At 36.6% G+C, this 24193-nt stretch overlaps 1 protein-coding gene across 1 annotated transcript in view; it reads right to left on the reverse strand.

Annotated features, from left to right (window-relative positions):
• TMTC2 (transmembrane O-mannosyltransferase targeting cadherins 2) overlaps nt 1-24193 on the reverse strand; it is a 360995-nt gene that overhangs the window by 102295 nt on the left and 234507 nt on the right. The window contains exons 7-8 of the mRNA XM_040981140.1: nt 22447-22525; nt 1224-1345 (exon numbers count right to left, since the gene is read on the reverse strand). Coding sequence (XP_040837074.1) covers nt 1224-1345; nt 22447-22525 — 201 coding nt within the window. The remainder of the gene's footprint in view (nt 1-1223; nt 1346-22446; nt 22526-24193) is intronic.

A 24193-nucleotide genomic window follows, 5' to 3' on the forward strand; every position in this document is an offset into this window, starting at 1 on the left:
AGGGAGTTATAATTGATTGCCCTTTCATGCCCTTACTACTCCACCTTTGAGATGATACCAGCTGTTCTGAGGCCCTGATCAATCTTATTTGCTTGCATCAACCACTATGATCCCACATTCCCCTACCTTGAACAAAGGGCAGGAATATGACTGCTGCCTCCACTCATAGGATACAACAAATTACTCCCTTTTTCTGTGCCCCAACTCATTCTCTGCAATGCTCCCTTCAAGCCTTGAGTCTTTCTAGCTTTCTATGCAGTTGAGTTAGACCAGTTATAATGCTTCCACCTCCTTTCTGACATCCAAAAATTCTTAGAAGTCGTACCCACTAAAGTCTGCTCTTGCATTCTGCTAGTCTCCGTGCAGTTATTTCTCCTCTATTTTATACAGTTTTTTTTAAAGCATATTCTTATTTACCCAAAGGATTTTTTTGTCTAATATTCTTTTCACTTCTCATTGCATTCCTCATTTAGATAGGTACTCATTTGAAATTCTAGGCAACTCAGTTGTTGTGATACTGGCAATTTCAATCAGATACAATCAGAAATATATGTTCTGATTATAGCCATTTTGGGGTTACCACTGGTTTGTATAACTTTTTAAAATGTATCTTATTTTATTATTTTTCATTTGTTTGAAATGTCGGGGTAGTGAGAGAAGGTCAGGGAAAGAGAGGGGGGAAGACAGCACAAGAGATAAACTTTCCATTTATACTGATTCACCTCCCAAATGCCCTTTAAAAGCCTAGGCCATGCCATGCTGAAGCCCAGAGCCAGAAACTATCGGCATCAACCACATGAGTGGCAGTGCATCAAGTCCTCCAGGCACTCTTTGCCTCCTCCCAGGAGCATTAGCAGCAGTCAGGATCAAGAGCAGAGGTGGAGCCAGGCATCTGTGTGGGATGAAGATGTCCCAAGAGGAGATTTAACCTGTTATGCCACACCAACCTGCCCCTGCAGAACAAATGTCTGCAAATACTGCTTTTAGAACAAGGTCACTATATAATGTTATATTTGGAGTGCTCCATTATTTCATAATATTGCAATTTTTTGTAACAGAGTAATTTACTTTTTATACGTTGTTTTGTTCAAGACTCTAACTAGCATTATGATCATTATGTACTCAAAATCTTAAGTGAACTTAAAACCAGTACCACAGATTTTGTATTTGCAGTCTACACAGAGAAACTGTTTGTAAAGTGTAAAGCCTGGTAAGTTACTCACTGTTAGTGCCAGCAATTTCCCATAGGTCAGATGCGCAGGGATGTGGTCAGTCTTGGATCTCAATGATTCCATGTACCAATGCTCTGCTTCTGGTAGCTTGCTCAGTCGCATATATGCTTCGCCTAGAAAGACAATCACAAAAAAATAATAACTTGAGAACACAGCTGCCCAACAGAAGTAAAAGCAGGAATATCACCATCATCATCACCACTGTATTCTGTGCAATTTCACACACCGCCGCAAATACTTTCACTCTTTCCCACATTTGGTTTCCAAAGAATTCATCATGATTTCTAATTTTTTAAATCTAAGATCTTAATTCAGATTTTAAGTATTATGTATTTTGTGCATGAAAATCCTTATGTTTTGACAATAAAGAAAAATGACTTAACTGAAAACTCTGTAAGTAGTCAAAAGTTGACTTTTAACCTAGGAGCATCTGAACCACACATTTAAAGCTTTTACCACTAATTTTTCAGAAATTTTAATTTTTTTCATTATTCAGTAGAATCACTTGTTCTTTTCATTCAGACTCATTTCACTGCTTTTGAAATTGAACTGGTTATATAATAGTTTATTGCAAGGCTGGCATGAAGAATTGTAGGATTCCATACTTCATGATCTTATAACCTGGTTGAGAAAGTGAACTTGAGTTAATGATAACTTTGCTTTAAATAATAGTGGCTATATTTTAATTTTTCAAGAATTACATGTGTTTGATTTGTAGGTAAGCATTATTTGTAAGAATCACTTAAAATAACCCAGTGAATAAATCACAGTTATCAAGCTTGCCTAGCATAATGTGCAAAGTGATTCTTGGGAATTTTAACCATTGGTAACCACTTTGTAAAGTTTTAAGGTTACACAAATTTTGCACTTCCAGAATGAGAACTTCACTAACAGACAAGCAGCAAATGGCTAATCAGAAAGAAGGTTAGAAGCATAGATGAGCCTGCTTCTATCCTTCCTTATGTATGGGAGAATATTCAATTGATAGGGAAATTCTCCAGCGGGATTATTTTGATATTTGTGTTAAGCACTGTATTTTCAACACACACTACGAATGTAGATGCTACTCAGTTTTGGTTATAATACAACAGACAAGTGTGTCCTTACAGACAGATCTTTAGGTTTATCTTATTCATGATTGTGACAGATTTTTTTCTATTTAAAGACATAATCAGAGGTTTCTTCTAAATGTATTTTTCACCTTGGTTGTACATCTTTCCTTCAAAGGAAGAACCTTCTTCCTGTTCTAATCACATTCCCCCTGTATTACAATGCACAGTACTGCCAAGACAAATCTGCTTAATGAATTGGTTTCAGTCTTCTGACCTTTCAAATGACCTTTGCTTGACTGTAATATGCACAAAAATTTATGTATCCGTTTATACATATCTATATGTTTTAACTCAAAGAACAGTTCTTAACCACACTATCATAAAAATGATGGCTATGAAGTGTTTAAAAGATGTTTACATTTAAGCTGCTGGTGAGATTAAGTCACGTTTTGTGCACAACGAAAATAGCAACTGAAAAACCAAAGGATGTAGTAAAATACACAAAAAGCATGAGTTATTGAAATGGAAAATCAATCCTGGATTTTAAAAATTTCTGGTAAGTTTTTATAATAATTTCACTGTTTCATGCAATTATTTATATAAATTTTACACACCATCAAATGGATTTTTCTTCTTTTTCCAGAGTGAACTAGCATTTCCCAAAATGCAAGTCATAACTTCTCTTAGGACAACTGAAAAATGTTTCCACATTGATTATATATATATAATAAATGTTTATATTATATATCTATATATTGTATATAATATATAGATATTTGCCTTAGACAAAAATGCACAGCACACATTCAAAACTTGGAATATTTAAACCAATTAGTTCAAAGATGTAGCCAATTACTGATCTCTAAAAGAGACTATATAGCCAGAGGGGAGACTGACCTGCATTTCCACTTGGAATTAACATAAAATAGACTGTTTAAGGATTCACAAACCAACTTTCAAAAGTTGCACAATTGGGGCCAACACAATAGCCTAGTAACTGAAGCCTTTGCTTACATGCACCTGGATTTGATATGGGAGTCAGTGTCCCAGCTGCCACATTTCCCGTATAGCTCCCTGCCTGTGGCCTGGGAGAGCAGTAGAGGACAGGCCAAGTCCTGGAGACCCAGAGGAAGCTCCTGGCTCCTGGCTTTGGATCGACTCAGTTCCAGCCATTGTGGCCACTTGGGGTGTGAACCAGCAAATGGAAGATCTTTCTGTCTATCCATCTCTCTGCAAATCTGCCTCCCAAATAAAACATAAATAAATACATACTTTTTAAAAGGTACAAAATCACTGCTTTGATAGTTTCTATTTTCCTTCTTTCCAGAAAAAGATTTTTAAAATTTCCATGGTGTTTCTAAGATCAAGTTTCTACTACACTTAAGTAAATAATGTCCAAATATCACTACAGAAAGTGTATTTCATGCTTAGAAATGCATCATTGGGACCCAGGGCGGTGGCACAAGTGGCTAAGGTCCTCGCCTTGCACGCCTGGAATCCCATATGGGCGCTGGTTCTAATCCCGGCAGCCCCGCTTCCCTCCCAGCTCCCTGCCTGTGGCCCGGGAAAGCAGTTGAGGATGGCCCAAAGCTTTGGGACCCTGCAACTGTGTGGGAGACCAGGAAGAGGATCCTGGCTTCGGATCGGCATAGCATCGGCCGTTGCGCTCACTTGGGGAGTGAATCATCGGACGGAAGATCTTCCTTTCTGTCTCTCCTCTCTGTATATCTGCCTTTCCAATAAAAAATAATAAAAATAAATAAAAAAACAAAAAGAAATGCATCATTAAAGCCTATTTTGAAATCAAAAAGTATTGTCAAATAATGAATGGCTGATCCCTGTGGTACAAGAGGCTAAGCCTGAGGCAATCGTGCTGTTATCACACATGGGTACCAGTCTGAGTCCTGACTACTCCATATCCAATCATGCAACCTGCTTATGGCCTGGCAAGTGGAATATAGTTTAAATTCCTAGCCCCTGGCACCAATGTGAGACAGCCACAAAAAGCTCCTGGCTCCTAGACTCAGATCAGCTAAGTTCTGGCTGTTGCGGCCATTTGGGCAATGAACCAAGAGATGGAAGATCTCTTTCTGTCTCTCCATCTCTCAGTAACTCTGCCTTTCAAATAAATCTTTTTAAAAAAGAAATTGCAAATTAAAACAATGATCTGCCAAAAAAAAAAAAAAAGAACCCATACACAGTATTTATTTGTACAATTTAAGAAATAAGGAAATATTTCAGAGCTACAAAATGTGATTGTGCGTTTTGGCAACTATATACAAACTGATGAAAATTAGTCTTATACAGATGTCAACAGATTCTTATATAGAATCAATATAGATGTCCACCCACTGATAGAGGACAGAAGAAAATATAATCTATCTGCCTCATGGAATATTACTCAGACATAAAAACATGTTGAATTCTTTGACTTTTGCAAGTGAATTTCCAACTGCCAAAAGACAAATATTGTACTTTTATATGTGGATGTTAGAAAACAATAAAAACGTGTAGAAATTAAACAGAAAGCTCATGATTTTCAGCTCTGGTCTATATTCCAGTGCAACAGTGATCCTGCTAAACCCCTATTTTAACTCCCCAATAGAGATTAAAATATCCATTCATAAATGGGGTATAACAAGTCGGAAGTGTAAGTGACTTGCACAAGACAATAATTTTATCTTAATGAGACTGAATGTCTCTAAAATAATTTTTGTTCATTGTACCAAGCTGTTACATACAGTTTATTATATCTTGGAAACTTGCTGATAACTTAAATATATTATTTTCATTCCCTTACATGATTCTTATACCCTAATATCAATCTTAGAAATGAAGTGACTGGTTCACTGAGCTTAGCTTGTCCTAGATAAAAAATAAATGAAATGAAAGAATCAGATTTGCATTTTCTCCACCTATTTACATTAAAATGTTTTATCCAAAGCACAAAATTCTTCAAAGAAGGGATAAAATAATTTCAAAAAAGTGTACCATCAGAAGATTTGGTTAGAGGAGACAGCATACTATATATATAAAATTGTTAAAGCTTCATTAAAATATTAAAATTATAAAATTTCCAAAATGGTACTCTAATGTAATAAGTACATTTAACAGTGAAGGAAATGACCATAGTTTAGTTGGGAATCAGGGAGGGAAAAGAGGGTTAAGTAAGTTATCCTCACTAGTATTGCTCATTTTTCTTAATTTACACAAAAATAGAAGAAAAAAAAATGTTTATAGTACCCAGGAGGAACAAGTCAATGATGACTATTTTTCCTTCTCATCCCACAAAAAATGACATAATAGAGACACTTTCACAGAATAAGATTTGCTGCCCAATGATACAGTGATGAGGTTCATCGCCCAGATTTATTTCCAATTCACTCACAGACAACAGGGATTTGGATGTCTCTAGGCTGGCTTCAGATGGAGAGAAAATAATGTTAGTCCCTTTCCCTAAAAGCCCCAGGTCTAAAAAAACCCTGGCAAAGGCTAAATCCTTGGGGGAAGAATGTTGGGTTATTGATGATATGACAGTCTTGATCTCACTGCTTCTCGTGTTTCAGATTGCCAGACAGCTTCTACTTGTGTGTATATATAAACATTTTACTTGCAAGAGGGCAAGTGAGTAACAACGAGCAATGATAGCCTATATTATTTTTAGACTTTCATGACTATTCTTTCCTACTGATTAAACTCTTATGGTAACTTAAACCAAATGGCAGATTGCATTTGATTCCAAACATAAAGTCCACAAAGAATTATTTCCTGCCCTTTCATGACACTCTCCATACAGTGACAAAGGCATGTATCAGTGTTTCCTAGTGTTTGATTTTAGGCCCATAGGACACAATCAACTCAACTTGTTTCATGTTCATTACTAACATATTTCATTTCATATGTGTAAAAGTGGAACCTCAAGGATGACACAGAAGAAAATACTAAATAAATAATGAGCAGCTTGCAAATGGTTATGAGCAAAATTATGACAGCAATGCATGAGCATAAGTGATTGAGATATGGACAAGGTCTACCTACAGAAAACTTGCTATAATTCAATTACAAAAGTTGAAACAGCCTGTTTATGAAAACCGTGCAGGCAAGCAAACAGGGAGAATATCTTCAACTGTGAGAAGTCTCAGGTTCTATTATTGTTTTTGTGGTTTTGTCTTTTCAGTTTGCAAGAACAGGGAAGATAAAGAAAATGTCCGTATGTGATTCCTACTGCACTTCCTGCCCCATATGTAGTACAAGTGTCACACTGCCAATTCTGCTAACTTTAGGATATGTTCCTAAGTACAAATGCGATTTGTGCTTATGTTCTAGGCCCTCCAAGTTTGAGGACTTAGCAGTGGGCTCTAAGAAATTCATTGTGTTTTTCAGGAGATAATATTTTCCATATAAAGCAGGAGTTTTGATTGGTACATTTTATGTTTTTTCTTTCTCGTCATTTTTCCTTTAATGAATTTTAGTAGCAAACTTTAGCTTGTTCTAACTAGTTTCCTTTCACAGGTTACTTAAATTCATTCCTTATGGGCCTGGCACATAGGCTAGTGGCTGAAGTCCACACCTTGCACACACTGGGATTCCATATGGATGCCAGTTTGTACCCCAAGCAGCTTGACTTCCCATCCAGGTCCTTGCTTGTGGCCTGGGAAAGCAGTCAAGGATGGCCCAAAGCCTTGGGACCCTGCACCTGCGTGGGAGACCTGGAAGAATCTCCAGGCTCCAGGCTTTGGATCAGCTCAGCTCCAGCCATTGCAGCTGCTTGGGGAGAGAATCATCGGACAAAAAAGTTTCCTGTCTCTCCTCTCTAGGTATCTGACTTTCCAATAAGAATAACAAATCTTTTTTTAAAAAAATTCATTCCTTATTAGCTAATTTGCCAGAGTTTTAAAATACATATTTTTCAAAGAAAGTAACTTCTTTTCACTAATTTGTAAAATTAGGATGTTTCATCTACCTGGTAAAATTAATTACAATTACAACGTAGCACTGAGTCATAAACTATATAGAAAAATAACACTCAGTTTGACTTTTAATTCTCATTTTGCCAATAAAAAACTGCATAGTTTTGGACAACATAGTTATTTAACTTGGCTGCAGTTCTTTATTTACAACATAAGGGCCTAAAGAATAATTAATTTGTTAACTCCTGCAATAGTAAGAATAATCATTAGTGATTCATCACTATTGCAAATTATACATAATTTCCTAAATCAGTAACAAAGTTTTATTTTTTTAAAAAAACTATTTTATTAATTTTCTAGTTGATATATTAAAGACAGACTAAATTATCAGACCAAGAACTTACCTGAATTTACTATTTCTTTACTATTTAAAGCTACTCACAACAGAACTGCACAAACAGCCACTGGCAATATTTCCGTGTTTTCCCAGAATTTCTATCTCACTAACACCTCAAGTACACTCAAATACATTTATTTTTAATTTGAAAGTTTTCAAGTTCGTGCTGCTGTATTATTTCAAGAAGTTACACCAATTTTCAAAAAACTTTTTTTAGTCAAGATCAATATTCAAGTTTTTGCTTATTAAAATTTTGCTTCGAACTTTTCACATAGGTAGGACACCCATTTTAGCTTTTATCCTGTTTTGTAATTATCTTCTTTTTTTGTACGCATATCTCTTATTACCTCAGAATTAGTATCAGCAGTGGATTTCAAGAATCTATTTTATGCAAAATTTCTCCTTATTACGGCGCTATGTATTCTTTCCAAATTATACAATTTCAGTATTAAAATTTATTTACATGGAATCTATTTTGCCATATGGTTTGGGGAAAATTTTCCAATTTTATTATGTCTAAACACCTAATCAAGTACCTCAAAGTCCTTATAAGGACCTCTTTTCCTCCCCAATACTAATGCATTACTTACAAAAATCTTACAGAATTTTTAAATGTGTTTCTAGGCTATACACTTTATCTTGCTGGTCCAATTCCCTTTTCATGCTCTGGTCCATTGCTTTAATCACTGCAGCTCCTTTTGTTATTGTAATAAACAGAAAAACAAGTTTCACTTGTTGTTCTTCAAAATTCTTGGACATGAATTTGTTCATTCTATCAGGTGAAATCTGGAATCCCTTGAGCTTTTTTATAAACATTTATATTTATTTCTTTGAAAGGCAGAGTTACAGAGACAGAGGGAGAGACAGACGGAGAGAGGGAGAGAATATCTTCCATCTGTGGTTTCATTCCCCAGATGGCTCTACTGGCTAGGATTGGACCAGAAGAAGCCAGCAGACAGTATCTTCTTCTGGGTCTCTGACATGGGCAGAGAGGATCAGGCACTTACGCTGCTGGACTGAAAGCGGAGTAGCCAAGGATGCCAGCAGCACTGTAGGCAGTGCCTTCATTTCACAAAATGTTTTATTGACAATGAATTGAAATCTAAAATTTAAGGTAGAAGAGGATCTTTCAGAAAATTGAGTTTCTCCGTTCAAGATCCATATCCAGTCCATATTCATTCACACCTTTCCCCAATCTTTAGGTAACAAATGGGACCTGCTTCACTAATTATGATCGTCTTGAGCACACACTAGATTACAAAATGCACAGAACCACATAAAAATCTTTTGTCTTATCCATTGTCCAACTAAATTCTGAAACCCGTGGTTCCCAATAGTACTTCTCAAACTGACAAAGAACCATTAGCAAGTTTCAATTTGTTTAAATGTGTATTTATTAATGTGAAAGGCATTGGGTGACACAGAGAGACAAAGACAAAGCTTTCCATCTGCTAGTTCACTCCCCAAATGCCCACAATTCCCAGAGCCGGCCCAAGAAACTGAAAAATGAGTGCCAGGGACATAAACAAGGGTGCCATCACTCTCTGCCTTTCCCAGCACTTGAGCTGCAGGCTTATCAGAGACTGAGTAGCCAGGACTCAGCCAGCAGTGCAATACTGGATGCAGGAATCCCAGGCAGGAATCTTAACCTGATGTACCATAACACCCTGCCTTGGGTTTTTAAAAATTTACCTCTCTCACAAACTTAATATAATTCTTTATGTCAATTTGTTTTATTTTCTTGTATTTCCATTCCATTTGTTCCTCATCTTAATATAAAAGGAAAGCAGCGCAGTTCCCCAGATATGCTGGTTCTGATCAGAAATCCTCCATGGCTACTCATCATATAATTGAAAGACACAGTCAAGAGCAACACAAAGTGGCTGATCATGTGACAACATATTTCATGGATTATAGATTCTGGAAAAGAAGACCTGGATGTAAAATGAAATATACCAGTCTTAAATTGAAGATGACTGTGGAAAGATTCAAAATTCAACTCCTCACCTAATTTTGTACCATTAAATATCAAGTACTTGAGGCCAGAAAAAAAGTGTGGAAAAAAGCTGAATGTGTTTCATTAACTGAAAATGCTTCAAGAGATAAGTTAAACAGCAGGTGAAGGTAAAAACATTCTTTATTTCCATCATACACTTATATGCAGGAAATATCTGATGTGCCATCAGAATTTTTCCTGTATCAAAGCCAGGAGTCCACTTCCCTGTGTCTTTACTTCTAATTGAGGATCCTGAAATCCTGCAGGCTAATCGGTTTCCACTGGTTTTTCACAGAGGTAAATCACCAAACAATCTGTATACGCTAATAGCCAATCCTACAAAATGCTCAGAGTTTTCTCAAAGTAGAGGAGAACAGACTGTGTGTGCTCGTGGGTATTTAGAGGATAGTCAGTATCCCTCCTCCGCAAGCCATAATTTTGTCCTAAGGAAGAATTAGAATAAAATAAGTCAAATGGCTTAATATGGCTGAAATGATAAAGGAACATTATACCACGAAAAGAGGTGCTGAACTGCATTGTAAAAATGTATATGCCAACGAAGAAGCATGTGGGTAAACACAAAAAGTAAAAGCTTGGGAACAATTAATGGAAAAAATGATACAGAAATAATGCTCAAAACACTGCAGTGAGAGAAGAGACTCTCCTATGAATTGGTCAGAAACGAATAAATGAATGGTTTTCAGTTTCCTATAAACTTCTTAGGATATATTTCAGGTTTATTCCTGGATCTAACAATGCATCTCGATAATAGGCAGTGAATAATTTATTTATGCTATACATTGCCATATTAATGTTAATTATTATTGCAGATCAGAAATTTAAAATTACATTCTAATTTAATGAATACTTGAGATTAGGATTCTAGGACAACCGACAAAATCATTTCCACAAAAAAAACTTGTATTATGGAACAAAACACTGAATGCTATTTTCATCATTCCATTCATCCAGAATACAACACTGGCTTTTATCAGCATAGACAAAATTAAAATTCAATTACAGCTCATTTTTAGAGTTAAATAAGTTCTTTGTGTAGAAAACAACTTTCCACTACCTGATAGGAAATGCAGATATAAATGCATGCAGTAAACTGCATGTAACTAAGTACATATTTAACTTTAAATTTAGTTGCTATTGCTTATATGGAGCTGAGGGGAAAAAAATACACAAACCATGGCATTTTGGCTTGATGAATACTTTGACCTGGGGCTGGTGAAAATGTATAGAAACCCAGAAACTTCCTTCCTTACTACATCTCCTTCCACAACAGAAGCAAGTCATAGAAAGCAGAATTCCTTTCCCAGAGGCAGGTCATAGAAACTGAACTTTCACCAGAGCAAGCCATACACTCCAAGAAGGTCACATTACCCGCTTCTGCCTTCAGGGGAATTCTAAAGGCAGGAAGGAAGAACACTACACAGAGAGATTAAGCAACATCTTTTTCCAGACAGGTTTTGTGAGGTTTGCAGTGTCAGTCTATTACCAGGAGAACACACCACTTTGTCTACTCACTCTTCTACATGGTTTCCACACTTCATCAAAACTCAACATTAAACTACTGTTCTCTGGGGGTACCACTGTGACCCGTGAATTAAGCTGCCACCTGCAGCAGGGATATCCCAAAGGGGATGTTCAAGTTCCTGCTGCTACACTTCCAACCCAGCACATGGCTAAAGCACCTGGGAAAATGACAGAGAACAGTCCAAGTCTTTCAGGTTCCTGAACCTTGTGGGAGACTTGGAACAAGCTCCTGGCTCGGATTGATCTATTGCAGCCATCTATGATGGAAAAGAGTGCATGGAGTATTTCTCCACACTCTATTGCCCTCTCTCTACTTTCCTCCTTCTACTCCCTGAAATTCTTTCCTATACAAACACCAAAACAAACAACAACAACAACAACAAAAAACAGCACCAAGGACAACAGCAAAAAGAATCAAAAACAAACAAAAAGCTTAAAGTGAGTTCTAAAAATCTTTGGGTTCTCACTTTGGAAGTTTCTAGAGCTAAATCAAACTTCAGTTACATACACTTAAGCTGACCTCTTGTTAATCTTATGTTTGATGTGAGAGGTGGCTGCGATCCTATTAACGGGTGAGGCATCTCTGTCCCTCCAGCTGCCTATTTTAAGTATGTGCAGCTGTAATTTCTGCTTTCCTTGACAATGTATTTCGAGATTATGTCCTTCATGCAAATCGTTCTTCCACATGACTATTTCCATTTCATCCAGGTGACATCGAAGTTGGTATCTTCTAGAATGCCAGATGTTGAAATCCTATTATGTGTTTCCCAGATATAACATACCATCACCATAATTTTCTAAATACAAGCCAACTTGTGTTTAATACTGAATAAAAGATTCATTCCATGGCGATAGCCCAATAAAAGATTAAAATATATACTTACTTCTCATATATTTCTACTGAAGCAAGCAGAACATATGGAAGTTATTTGGGACTCAGGGACTAAAGGGGCATCATTAAGCATTAATTTTAAATTTCATTTATTTATTTTAATGACACAGAGATAGTGGACAGAGCAGTCATTTGTTAGTTCATTCTCCAGATGCTTAAAATGAGCAGGCCAACGCTGAGTGCCGGAAATTCAATTCAGGTCTCCTGAAAGGCATGTAACAAACCCAATGATGTGAACCATCATTGTTGTCTCCAAGGGTCTGCATTAGCAGGAAACTGAATCAGCAGCCAGAACTGGGAACTGAATCCATGGGAATTGATATGGGATGCAGGCATTGTAACCGTTAACACCTACTTCTAATTAGATATTAACTGGAGTTTATTAATTTCTTTGTAACTCAATTTCAAACAATTCTTTTTATCTTCAATCTTTCCTGTTACCTCAAAACTGGAAAAGTATGTAACAGGTGAACTCAAGTGGTTTAATAGTAATGAAATATAATCAACTCCTTCATATCTTATTTCCAGGAAAGCAAGTGATACTCAGACTTAAGCAAGATTCTTGAGCAACTTTACCATTGGCATTAAAGTGTTCCAACTCCTCACGGGGACCATATGTCTTCTGGCCCTGGATTTAATTGAAACTTTAAACAAAATATATTACCTATTTAATGCAGTTGAACTAGATGTTGCCCTTTTAAGTGTACAGACTAATGCCTCACAAATTATGTAGTATGGTTTCAGACATTAATGTAGCATTTACATCCAGCATGAATTGGAAAAAGAAAAAAAAAAACATAAACCACTGCACTTTTAAAATGAGAAATGAACTTTTAGAAAACTTTGGAGTTTTGGGGGTCCATAAATGTTTTATTCACTCTTTTTGATGCACAGCCAAAATTTCAGTTTCCTTTTCTTGTTGGCTATATATTTTACGAAGTGAATCTGTACAACTGTTTAAGTGTACATTTTGTCTTTCTGGACTGGTGAACTCCATGTACCTGGCACTGGTCTCCTGGTCTTTCCTCTGTGCAGATGGGAAACAAGAGTGAAACAAATTGACTCATCTCTATGAAGTAGAAGTTACTGCCGTCCCACAGTTTTACTGATCAATGGTTAATATAGTTACATGGTCACTCTTGAATTTGTAGAACTGTAGTCCGTGTCAACAGAAGCAATCATAGGAATATTATCAGATCTCAAAATAGGGAAGCAGGTGGTATAAAAAGCTGAAGTGTCAATGTTTACACACTTGAAGATGTGAAGTTTAAACTCTCACACAATGAGAAACAATCTCTTCCGTAGTGAGCATGCTCAATACCTCCAGTAATCCACTTAGGAACCACCAGAAACAGAAGCATCATTACAATGTACACCATTGTGTCAAAGACTACTCTGAATGTTCCTACTGTAAATGTATTCTGAGATAAGTGAGCTCAATACACACATAATTACACAGAGAACAATCTAACCAAAAACAAATAATACATGTAAAACCCCCACCAACCAGAAGATTGAGTTGAACTGATTTTTTTTAATATTCATTCTAGCAACTAAACTTAGCTGATTAGGTTCATGCTCCAAGCAGAGTTAGGATGAACTGAGTATTTTTTCATTTCATTTTCTCAAATTGCATTCACCATGTTGTCAGTTCTTACCTAATTAACAGATCAGTGGTGGCCATTTATTACATTAATTCTTGTACAAGGTTAACTCCCTTAAAAATACAATTCTAAAATTTGTATAAGCTTTGTTCACCCACAATTGTTCTAATAAGCTAATCATGCATCCTATTCATTGCTTCTTTTCTCACCCTCGAATAACAGATAAAATTAAGGGACTAGCTCACAATTAAAAAGAAATTAAGAGGTCAGTCTTATGCCACTCTCACCTCTTGTGTACCATCCCAGAGATCAGGGCAGCTTCTGAGTCCTGGCTACTACTCCAGACCTCATTCAGCTCCTGCAGCGTATGTCTGAGAAGGCAGAGATGACAACCCAAGTGCTTCACACCCTTCCGCTCAAATGTGGGGCTTCAGAGGAAATAATTCAGTTTATAGGTCCTTGTTTTGGTCTGGCTCAGCCTTGACAGCTATGGCCAATTGGGAAGTGAATAGCAAGTAAAACATCTTTCGCTTTCCAACTCCCTGTATCTTCAATTCTGTCAGTCTTCCTTTCAGACAGACGAATAATTATTTTTTGTTTGTTTTAAGGATTTATTTATTTTTATTGCAAAGTCAGATACACACATTGGAGGAGAGACAGAGAGGAAGATCTTCCGTCTGTTGATTCACTCCCTAAGTGGCTGCAACAGCTGGAGCTGAGTGGATCCAAAGCAAGGAGCCTGCTGTGTTTCCCACATGGGTGCAGGGTCCCAAGGCTCTGGGCCATCCTCTACTGCTTTCCCAGGCCACAAGCAGGGAGCTGGATGGGAAGTGAGGTGCCAGGATTAGAACAGGCACCCATGTGGGATCAGGGTGCTTGCAAGGTGAGGACTTTAGCCGTTAGGCTATTGTGCCTGGCCCAACAGATAAATAATTTTTAAAACATCTAAACGACTATTTATTTGACACAGTGAAGGAAATACACACACACACTTGCACGCGCCCAGTGTTAAGGAGACAGAACAAGATCTATCTGCTGGTTCTTTCTTCAATTGCTCCCAACAGCCAGGAAGAAGCCAATCTGAGGATGGAAGCCAGGAATTCAATCTGGGTTTTTTCACATGGGTGGCAGGGACACAACCACTTGAGCCTTCCAGAACATATTAGTAGGCAGCTGGAAGAAGGAGGAAGGGTAGGGACTCAAACTTAGGAACTCCAAGTACTCCAAGTGGCATCTTAATCATGGTCTTATGTAGCTAACAACGGTCCAATAGATTCTTCTCTTATTACTGGAAAAAAAGCAGAAAAACTCTACTTTCAAAATCTAACATATCTGAATAAAAGACGTATTAGCTGAGATTTAAATGTTTTAGAGATAATGCCTAAAACAAAACAAATTATCATAAGAGAATCAAAGCATGCAATGAAAATAAAGATACTCAATGCAATAAAAAAAAACAATGGGTCAGGTTTACACAATTCTCCTAGGAAAAGAAAATAATCTCTTCAACTAAAAGGCTTGTCACCCAACATTAGCATGTCTCTCCCCCCACCTTTGAAGAACAGGAGAATCTCAGTATATTTGCCATTGTGATAGCAATATGATATTAGATGCAAAAAGTCTGAGGTTTCTTACTGCTTTGTCTATTCAACACAGAAGAGCCTATATTGTTACAGACAAAAAGATATGGCCAAAATGTTCTCCAAAAAAAAAAAATAGCTGTAGGTTTTCATTTTCCTTACTAACATCCACTCATTTAAAATAAGCATCAATCTCCTAGAAAGTTCATGGAACCAGGGACCACACGGTTATATTTTATACAACACTACCTCTGGCTTTAAGACCTCCTCCACTTTGACCCATGACTGTTCTCCTTTCTTTTTGCACACACACACAGGTTATTCTGTAATGATGGACAAAACGAGAGAGCAGCAACCCTAATTTACCTCTTACTTCACGAGACAGATTATGCCTCTTTGTTCTCGTGATATATGACAAGATGACCTAAATCACTAGTATAATTAAACGCAACAATTACTTTGCATTCAGAAAGCTGAGTAATTTTATTTTAAACAGTAAATAGGCTTAAAATGACCTTTGGGATTGGAAGAGCTCAAACTGATAAAAATAATTGGAAGCTACAGCCCAATTTACTTTCTTGTAATCCCTTAGGATTATTCAGAAGCAATGTTTAACTAGAGATAATAAGGAAATAAACAACCACAGAGAAAAAAAAAAAACAAACACTGACAGAAATGACACTTCTCACTGGAAAAATATTTTAACATTCTATATATGTAATGCTTCTATGAAAACAGAAATTCAAACTTGCTTCACTATTCATAATGAATGTTCCATATGTCTCATTTGTTGCGAGTAAGTATGCAAAGAAAAGCCATTTTCACATAATAAACAACGTCATGTGTCAGTGATACATAAAGGTTAAATAGAAAAAAACATTTTAAGTCAAAGGAACCACAGTCCTGCTTGTTGCAAAAACTGTGGAGAACATTAGTTACCTATCTCATAAGTTATAATATTATATCCATGAGCATTTCAGGTACTGAATCTTCAATCTCTAACATTCAATGAATCTAAAGTACATCTAACATTTGGAAAGAAAAAAAGAATCACCCAGATCACCCAGGAATACCCATAAAAGGTATCAGAATACAGGATGTATTTAAGTCTAGAAAAAGAACACATCATGACATTAAAAAACAAACAAAAAACCAGATGAAATCCTATCCCTAAAATGACATTTTCATTTCAAGGGCTCACTCTATTAATAGCACTGTTAACTAGTCAACTCAAATGAAAACTGAGGACCACAATATTAAAGCCAGAAACACTGGCTAGATACCTTTGGGATTCAGAATGACAAAAAGACTAGAATGGTGGAGTGGGGCCTGGAGACATGCTCCCATCTGCTGGTTTACTAACCAGTGTTTGCAAACTCTGTAGTCAGAGTCTAGAAACTTCATCCAGGTCTCCCACAGCGGTGGCAGGGACCTAATTGCGACAGCCATCATGCTGCCTCCTAGCAGCTGCAGAGCAGGAAGGCCCTATAGCCTTGATACTTGAAATGTGGTGCAAGGATCTTTACATTTTAACCACTAGACCAAAGCCCTGTACCTAGCTACAATTTAAACTCTTGTGACTCAGTCTAATTCTCTCTGGTATTTTCATACCTTACTAAAACTAAAAAACTAAGTTTATATTTTATTTGTAAAACATTTATCATCTGGCTTGACGATTTCTGTGAATCATTCAATTCTGTGTGGAAAGATTATTACTGTTACTGAAACATCTTGGATCCTTACATCAAAGAAATAGGCAGAATATTTATCTTAGAAGATTTTTTAAATTTCATGTAGAAATCACTACAATAAAAATTAATAACCTTGTTGTAAAATACAGCAAATTTAATTTCAGAAGTAAATTCATCACACTTGGCATTTTTTATTATACAAAAACAGAAAAATACGCTCAGCGTTCAGATTAAGTGAACTGGCACAAAATACGCTAGCGTGTGAAATGTTCTCATCCAGTGTTCATAAAAGAAAAAATGCAAAGAAGTTGAATGATGTTTTAAAAACATTATTAGACAAATCATAACAGTCAAATATAGTTTTATTTTTTCAAATATATTCCTTATTTGTCCTAATCTCTAAAGAAAAGAAAAAAAACCAAGGAGGAAAATGCGTTCTTTGCAAACACATACACAAGTGCTTGGGAGCAGTGGTCATAAAGGGGTAAATGAATGGGACAATTAAAAAAAAAAAGAATACTTGCAGCCCACATCTAGCCCGGCCTTATAATCCATCATTGGTCCCTAAAGGGCATGTAATACTATGTAAATGTGCAAATTAGAAAACACATTCCAGGCTGTTGATAAACTTGATAGGGTAATCAGCACATGCTGACAGACTAATGAAACTGATGAACTGATAGGGCAGCTTCTTTCCTGGGCCATTTTTTCCTTGTCAAATAGAAGCTAATCAAAATGTATTAGGAATTAAAGTAGACACTCGAGGGATTTAACTCATTTGATTAGGAGGTGAACTTGCTCTCAGATAAAATTATAGTTTCCTGAAGAACTTAAACTCTAAAACCTGATCAGCAGATAAAACTAAGCAGAAGGCAGCCATCACAACTACAGAAGAAGTCTGGGATTTTAAATTACATTAAGATCTTCCCATCAGACGTTATTATGGTGATTTTCAGAGCTAGGGCAAGGCAATAACTTCCTCGATAATGGAACAGCACACAAAGGACAAAGCAATAATCCCCAGGGACACACTTATCGTTGGCAGCCTATGTGCGCTGTGCATCTGTGTAACCACAGAGAAAGATTGGAAGGTGTCAGCTGGATTTTGCAATGTATTTATATAAAATAATTGAATGAATTTGCTGAAATCATTAACTATGTTGAACACCATCTCCCATTAACAATAAAGATCCCACATGTAGCTTTGCCAAGAATCTTACAATCAATGGTAATTTGAAGAGAGACATATTATTTGATACCTGAGAAAATTTGGAAAAGGTCTTTCTAAGAAGTAAAGAATAAACCTATAAGTTTAAACTACTGTGTCTTTTCAGACAGAGCCAAAGGAAGTAATAATTTTAGTACTTATTTTGACATGAAAACATGCAGCAGTAAAATAGAATAACCATTCAACTAATAAAATCCACATACTTCAGACATACACATTGTGGTGATGTCCACTCCAGTCATGTGGATAAATTGATGCTGAAATGGTAGGTATTAAAACAATGGGTGTAATTCACAGATTTTATTGGCAAAAGCACACTTAGTGAAGGCATTTTATGTTTTACTAATTATACCAAAAACATTTGAAAATTATGCAGAGTCTACTATACTATGATCATTAAAGCACTCTTCCTACACAGGCAAACTGGGATAGCATGTTTGTTATTCTGTTGCCTGAAGCCTCGTGATTTATTCCCAAATTCCGTGTGATCTATCTTTAGAGCGGCTTGTATGCTATTGTTTAGTCAACTAATAACTTTAACCTGCCTGCTTGCCCTGCAAAAATCTTAGTATAAAGATGCCCAGAAAAACTCAATGAAGTGTGCATTGGTCCATCTTGACTTTGCATCCCTTGAGTCCCAATTCTTCACATAACTGTCATTCCTTGGGTCCTTCCCCACCCGCCCCTGAGAGACCCCCTCAATATTTAAGATGTGGAAACCCAGAACAGATTAGAACTATTTAATGAAAAACAGTAAAAAAAAAATCCATAATTTGAACAAAGATAGGGATATCCGAGTATAGGAAGCACACAGGACTCTTAATATGCATGATTATAAAAGATTTTTATCAAGGGCATATTATACTCAAACTTACAAAAGTAAACCAAAGATACTAAAATACAAACAAGAGAAACTCTAAGCACCTTCAATGATTCTTCAATTAGATTGATATTTGATTTCTCATTAGAAACTCTACCGCCTAGGAGAGAATCGAGATACATAGTCTAACTCCTAAAAGAAAAAACTGTCAACACACACTATTTTACCCATGAACCTCTCATGCATAAATGAAGGCGAAATAAAGACCTTTAAGACAAATAACATCAATTTCGTTCACAATAGCTACAAAAATTTTTGAATAACGGGATTATATTAACTCAAGAATGTTCAAAGGCTCTACCTTAAAAACTATGAAAGAGAAAGAAATAGATTTCTTAGAGAAGACACCAAAGGCACAGGAAGTGGAAGTAAAAAATAAACAAATGGGACTATATCAAACGATGGTGCTTCTGTACAGCAAGGCAAATGAACAACGAAGCAAAGAAGTAACCAACAGAATAGGCAAAAATCTTCGCACAAAACCCAACAGAGAGTAGGCAGATATTCAAGATCTACAAAGAGCTTCTACAAGAGCAAAACAAACAACCATATTAATAAATGGACAAAAGGCATAAGCAGATACTTTTTGAAAAATGATTACAGTCACATGAAAACATGCTCAGGTCCCCTGGCTATTAGAGCAATGCAAATAAAAAATCACAATGAAGTTCCATATAACTCCAGTGAGAACGGCACACACTCAAAAATCAATAACAAAAACATTGTTGAGGAAGTGAGGAAAAAGGTTCCCTAATTCACTTCTGATGCTAACTACTTTAACCACTATGGAAATCAGCAGGGAGAGTGTTCAGATAACTAAGAATTGATCTATCATAGAACCTAGCTGTCCCACTCGTGTGAATATATTCAAAGAAAGCAAAATCTGCATTCAAGAGAGCAACCTACAACTCTGTCTACAGCAGCAAAATTCACCATAGCAAGGATGTGAACTCAGCTCAGATACCCATCAACAGAGCAACGGATAAAGAAATTGTGTTGCACTTATCCATGGAATACTGCTCAGTCATAAAAGGAAGAAAATCTTGTCATTAGCAAAAAAAAAAAAAAAAAAGTGGTTCCAACTGGAAACGTATGCTTAGTGAAATAAGCAAATCCCTCAAGGACAAATATATGTTCTCTGTAATATAAGATGGCCAATATGAAAGCACAATATATCTACACACAAATATTTACATGTAGTCATACATATGAATACTACCAAAATTTAAACTCTAAGATACTATAGCATACCCCATAGAAAAATCAACTTACAATAGATCTACACTAAGATCTAAAAGCATCCAAATGTTTGTGGAAAACACAAAAAACACCACAAAACAGTGTCATTCGCAAGCAATTCTTGGGTAAGATTCCAGAGGCATAGGTAATTAAAAATAAAAGTACACAGAAGGGATTATATCAAGTTAAGAAGCTTCCATGCAACAAATGAAACTCTCAACAAAGAAGCTACTGACAGAATGTTAGAAAGCATTTGCAAACTCTATATCTGATAAAGATGTAATATCCAGAATCTATAAGGAGCTCAAGATCAACAACAACAAACAATCCAGTTAGGAAATTGCTAAGGATATAAACAAGAATTTTTTTGAAGATTGAAATACAAATGGCCAACAGACACCTGAGAAGTACTCAGGATCACGAGCCATTAGGGAAATATATTTATAACCCACAATGAAGTTTTGCTTCTTCCCAGTTAGAATATTATCACCTGAAAATAAAAAAATAACAAATGCTGGTAAGGATGTGGGGGAGATGGGTATCCTAATATTCTCTTGGTGTGAGTGTGAACTAGCAAAACCATTATGAAAGATTTCTCAGAAATCTGAAATAGATCTACCATATAACCCACTACCCAACTCATGCAAATTTACTCAAATGAAATCAGCATATGCAAGAGTTACTTACATCCTGAAGCAGCTCAAGTAACAGTAATTAAGATATGGAGTCAACCCAGAGGTCCATCAATGGATGAAGAAAATGTGGAATGCCAGTCACAAAGACAAATATGCTTTCTTTCCCTGATTTGGAATTTGTATCAACTAATATGTAAAGCATTAAAAAAGTTATTGTGTATGAGTAAAATGGAAAACAAAAGGGTGAGGTATTGTCTTAGAGTCACAAGCTCAATTTGCTGTATTCACTCATGTCCACTTTCAAGTAACTCATGTAACAATCTTACAGAAGACAGCCAAGAGTCCTTCATATGTAGGTATTTTATTAGGCTTCATTGTTACAGATTTATTTATTTGAAAGACAGGGTCACATAAAGAGACGGAGAAGGACAGAGTAAAGATCTTCCATCCCCTGTACTGCTCCCAACACACCTCACAGTTAGGGCAGACTTAAATCAGGAGCCAAGAGCTTCTTCTTGGTTTCCCACATGAGTGCAGTGGCCTAAGCACTTAGGCCAAATTCTGCTGCTTTCCCCAGCATGTTAGCAAGAATCTACATCAAAAGCAGAACATCCAGCAATTGAACTGGTGCCCATTTAGTTTGCGGGCCCTGCCCAGTGTATCAAGGTGTCATTATTATATTAGAATTTCTACTTTATGACCCTAGTTCTTAACCAAAAATACATACTTAAGATTCGTAAAGTTTCTTAGATTATTATTCAATACAGGGAAAGGAATGTTGGGGCCATGACTTGCAGCACCAGTATCCTATATGAGTACCAATTCAAGTCACAGATTCTCCATTTCCTATCCCCAGATCCCTATTAATGGGCTTGATAAAATAGCAGAGATGGCCCATGCCACCCACAGGGAGACCTGGATGAATTTCTAAGTCCAGATTTCAGCTAGGGCCAGGTAATTCTGGCCAGATGGAAGAGAGCCAGTGGATGGAAAATCATTCTCTCACTTGCTCTGTAACTATCTTAAAAAAGAGAGAAAACAGAATGACTATATCATTTTTAGCATAAGAGATCACTCTGAAAAAAGCTAAGATCCCATTTATCCTGAAAACAAGTTAGCAGTTTTGCCTCATCTTTTATATGCATCGACATCCATAAGTCTCAAGCCATGCTTACTTTTCAAAATCTTCTGATCAAGAGAATAACTGGTAAAAATCACTATGAATTTGCTTCATTCACTAAGATAAACATGTGCTATACTCATCTCTAAATATAATCAGGATTTTTTTTATATGTACAATGGGCATTTTTTTTCTATTTCTAGAATCCAGCTAATATTCCAATTACCTGTGATTTTCAGAGTTCCTTGTAATCATGGTTTGCGACCAACATCTTACAATAGGACATGAAATCACTATTATCAGAACACACAGCTTTCTCAGATTTCAGGTTGATACTGATTGTGAGTAAAGTTTTTTCATGAGGACTAACAGCATGATTTATTTGAATTTCATTTAACTTTTTCAACAAAACCTAAAATATGTACTCAAACATCCATGTTTTACTTACCCATCATGTTGTATAAGCTTTGTGGGGCAAACTGCCTTGGCATTTTCTGAATAGCTTCCTTGTATACACTCAGGGCCTCCTAATTGAGGAAATAAAACCAAAAGGTAGATCAGCACTAAAGTACAGGAATATTTGCTAGAAACAAGATAGCTAACATTCTTCTAAATGAAAAACATTCATTATTAACTAAATAGTTCACATGAAGAAATAATTGGACTGCCCTTTCATGACACACTAATCTCAATTCCACATATGAAAACGTTCTGCTACTGCAATGGAGAATGGCATATCAACATTTAGTTTAACTGAGAATCAGATGTTACCTATTCTCCCTTATTACAAATTTTCTAGTTCACACATTTAATCAAAATCTAATAAAATCATATTTGCAAGTCACCCAAAATTTGAGTTTGAGCTAGTTCACTCTCCAGGATTTAAATGTCTTCATAAATAAGCTTATCAGACTACGAGGCACACTGAAATTATTAGATGCAATTATTTAACAAGCGTTTTGTTTTCGTGTTTGTTTGTTTGTTTTGCTTTTCTGTTTGTTTGAAGGGCAGATTTACAGAGAGAAGGAGAGACAGAGCGAAAGATCTTCCATCTGCTGGTTCAGTCCCCAAGTGGCCCAAATGGTTGGAGCTGAGCCCATGCAAAGCCATGAGCCAGGAGCTTCCTCCGGGTCTCCCACATGGGCACAGGGTTTCAAGGCTTTGGGATGCCTTTGACTGCTTTCCCAGGCCACAATCAGGGAGCTGGGTGGGAAGAGGAACAACCAAGAAATGAACTGGTTCCCATACGGGATCCTGGCACATGTAAGAAGAGGACTAAGCCACTGGGCCATCATATCAGGCCTTTAAGAAGTTTTATATTCATCTTTAGATTGCATTTTCAACATAACGTATAAGTTTATGGGCAAGTTTGGGACGGGTTGAAGAAGAGAGGGATTGGAAGCAAACATGTAACAAACACAACAAAAAGAAAAGGAGGACCATTCTGGGTCATGTATTCAGGCTACAACATTCTGAGGCACTGCTTTTCCTTTGTCTCAGATTAAAAGTCTTTTGTTTGTTTTGATTTTTATTTTGTTTTAGTTCTAAAGATAATTTTTTAAATGGGTAGGATTTACGTTAAATCATTTTTTAACAAAATATTTGAAAGGCAGAGAGATAGGGAGAGAGAGATGGAGACACAGACTCCCCATTCCCTGTTTCATTCCACAAATGCCCACAAAGGTCAAGTGGAGGTAGGTGACCCTTCAACCAGGACCTAGGAACTTATTCTAGGTCTCCCACCAGGGTTAGAATTACTTCAGTCATTTACTCAAACCTTTGCACTTGCCTTCCATAGCATATGTTAGCAGAGACGAGACTCAAAAACCAGGATTAAAGACAGGCTAACCAATATATTTAGCTGTCCTCTTAATCTAGGCTAAATGCCCACTCCCAAATCACTTCAATACTCGGAAACAAATAATGCATTTCTCACAAAGTATCAAACCCTGAGAGCCTGTGTTCACTGTAGTGTTTAAGCCCTCATATCAAAGTTCTCGGGTGTGAGTCCCAGCTCAAGTTCTAACTTCAGCTTCCTGTTACTATGCTCCAGATGATCACTCGAGTACTTGAGTTCCTGCCATCCATACTGAAGACAGATTGAAGGCTAGGCTCCTGCCTACTGCCTGCCTTAGTCCTGCCTTTTGTGGGTATTTGGGGAGTGAATTGAGAAGGAAAGAGTGCTCTGTGTCTCT

This window comes from Ochotona curzoniae, unplaced genomic scaffold (genome assembly GCF_017591425.1).
Source record: "Ochotona curzoniae isolate NIBS_2020 unplaced genomic scaffold, NIBS_Ocur_1.0 contig_1014, whole genome shotgun sequence".
Classification (NCBI taxonomy): domain Eukaryota; kingdom Metazoa; phylum Chordata; class Mammalia; order Lagomorpha; family Ochotonidae; genus Ochotona; species Ochotona curzoniae.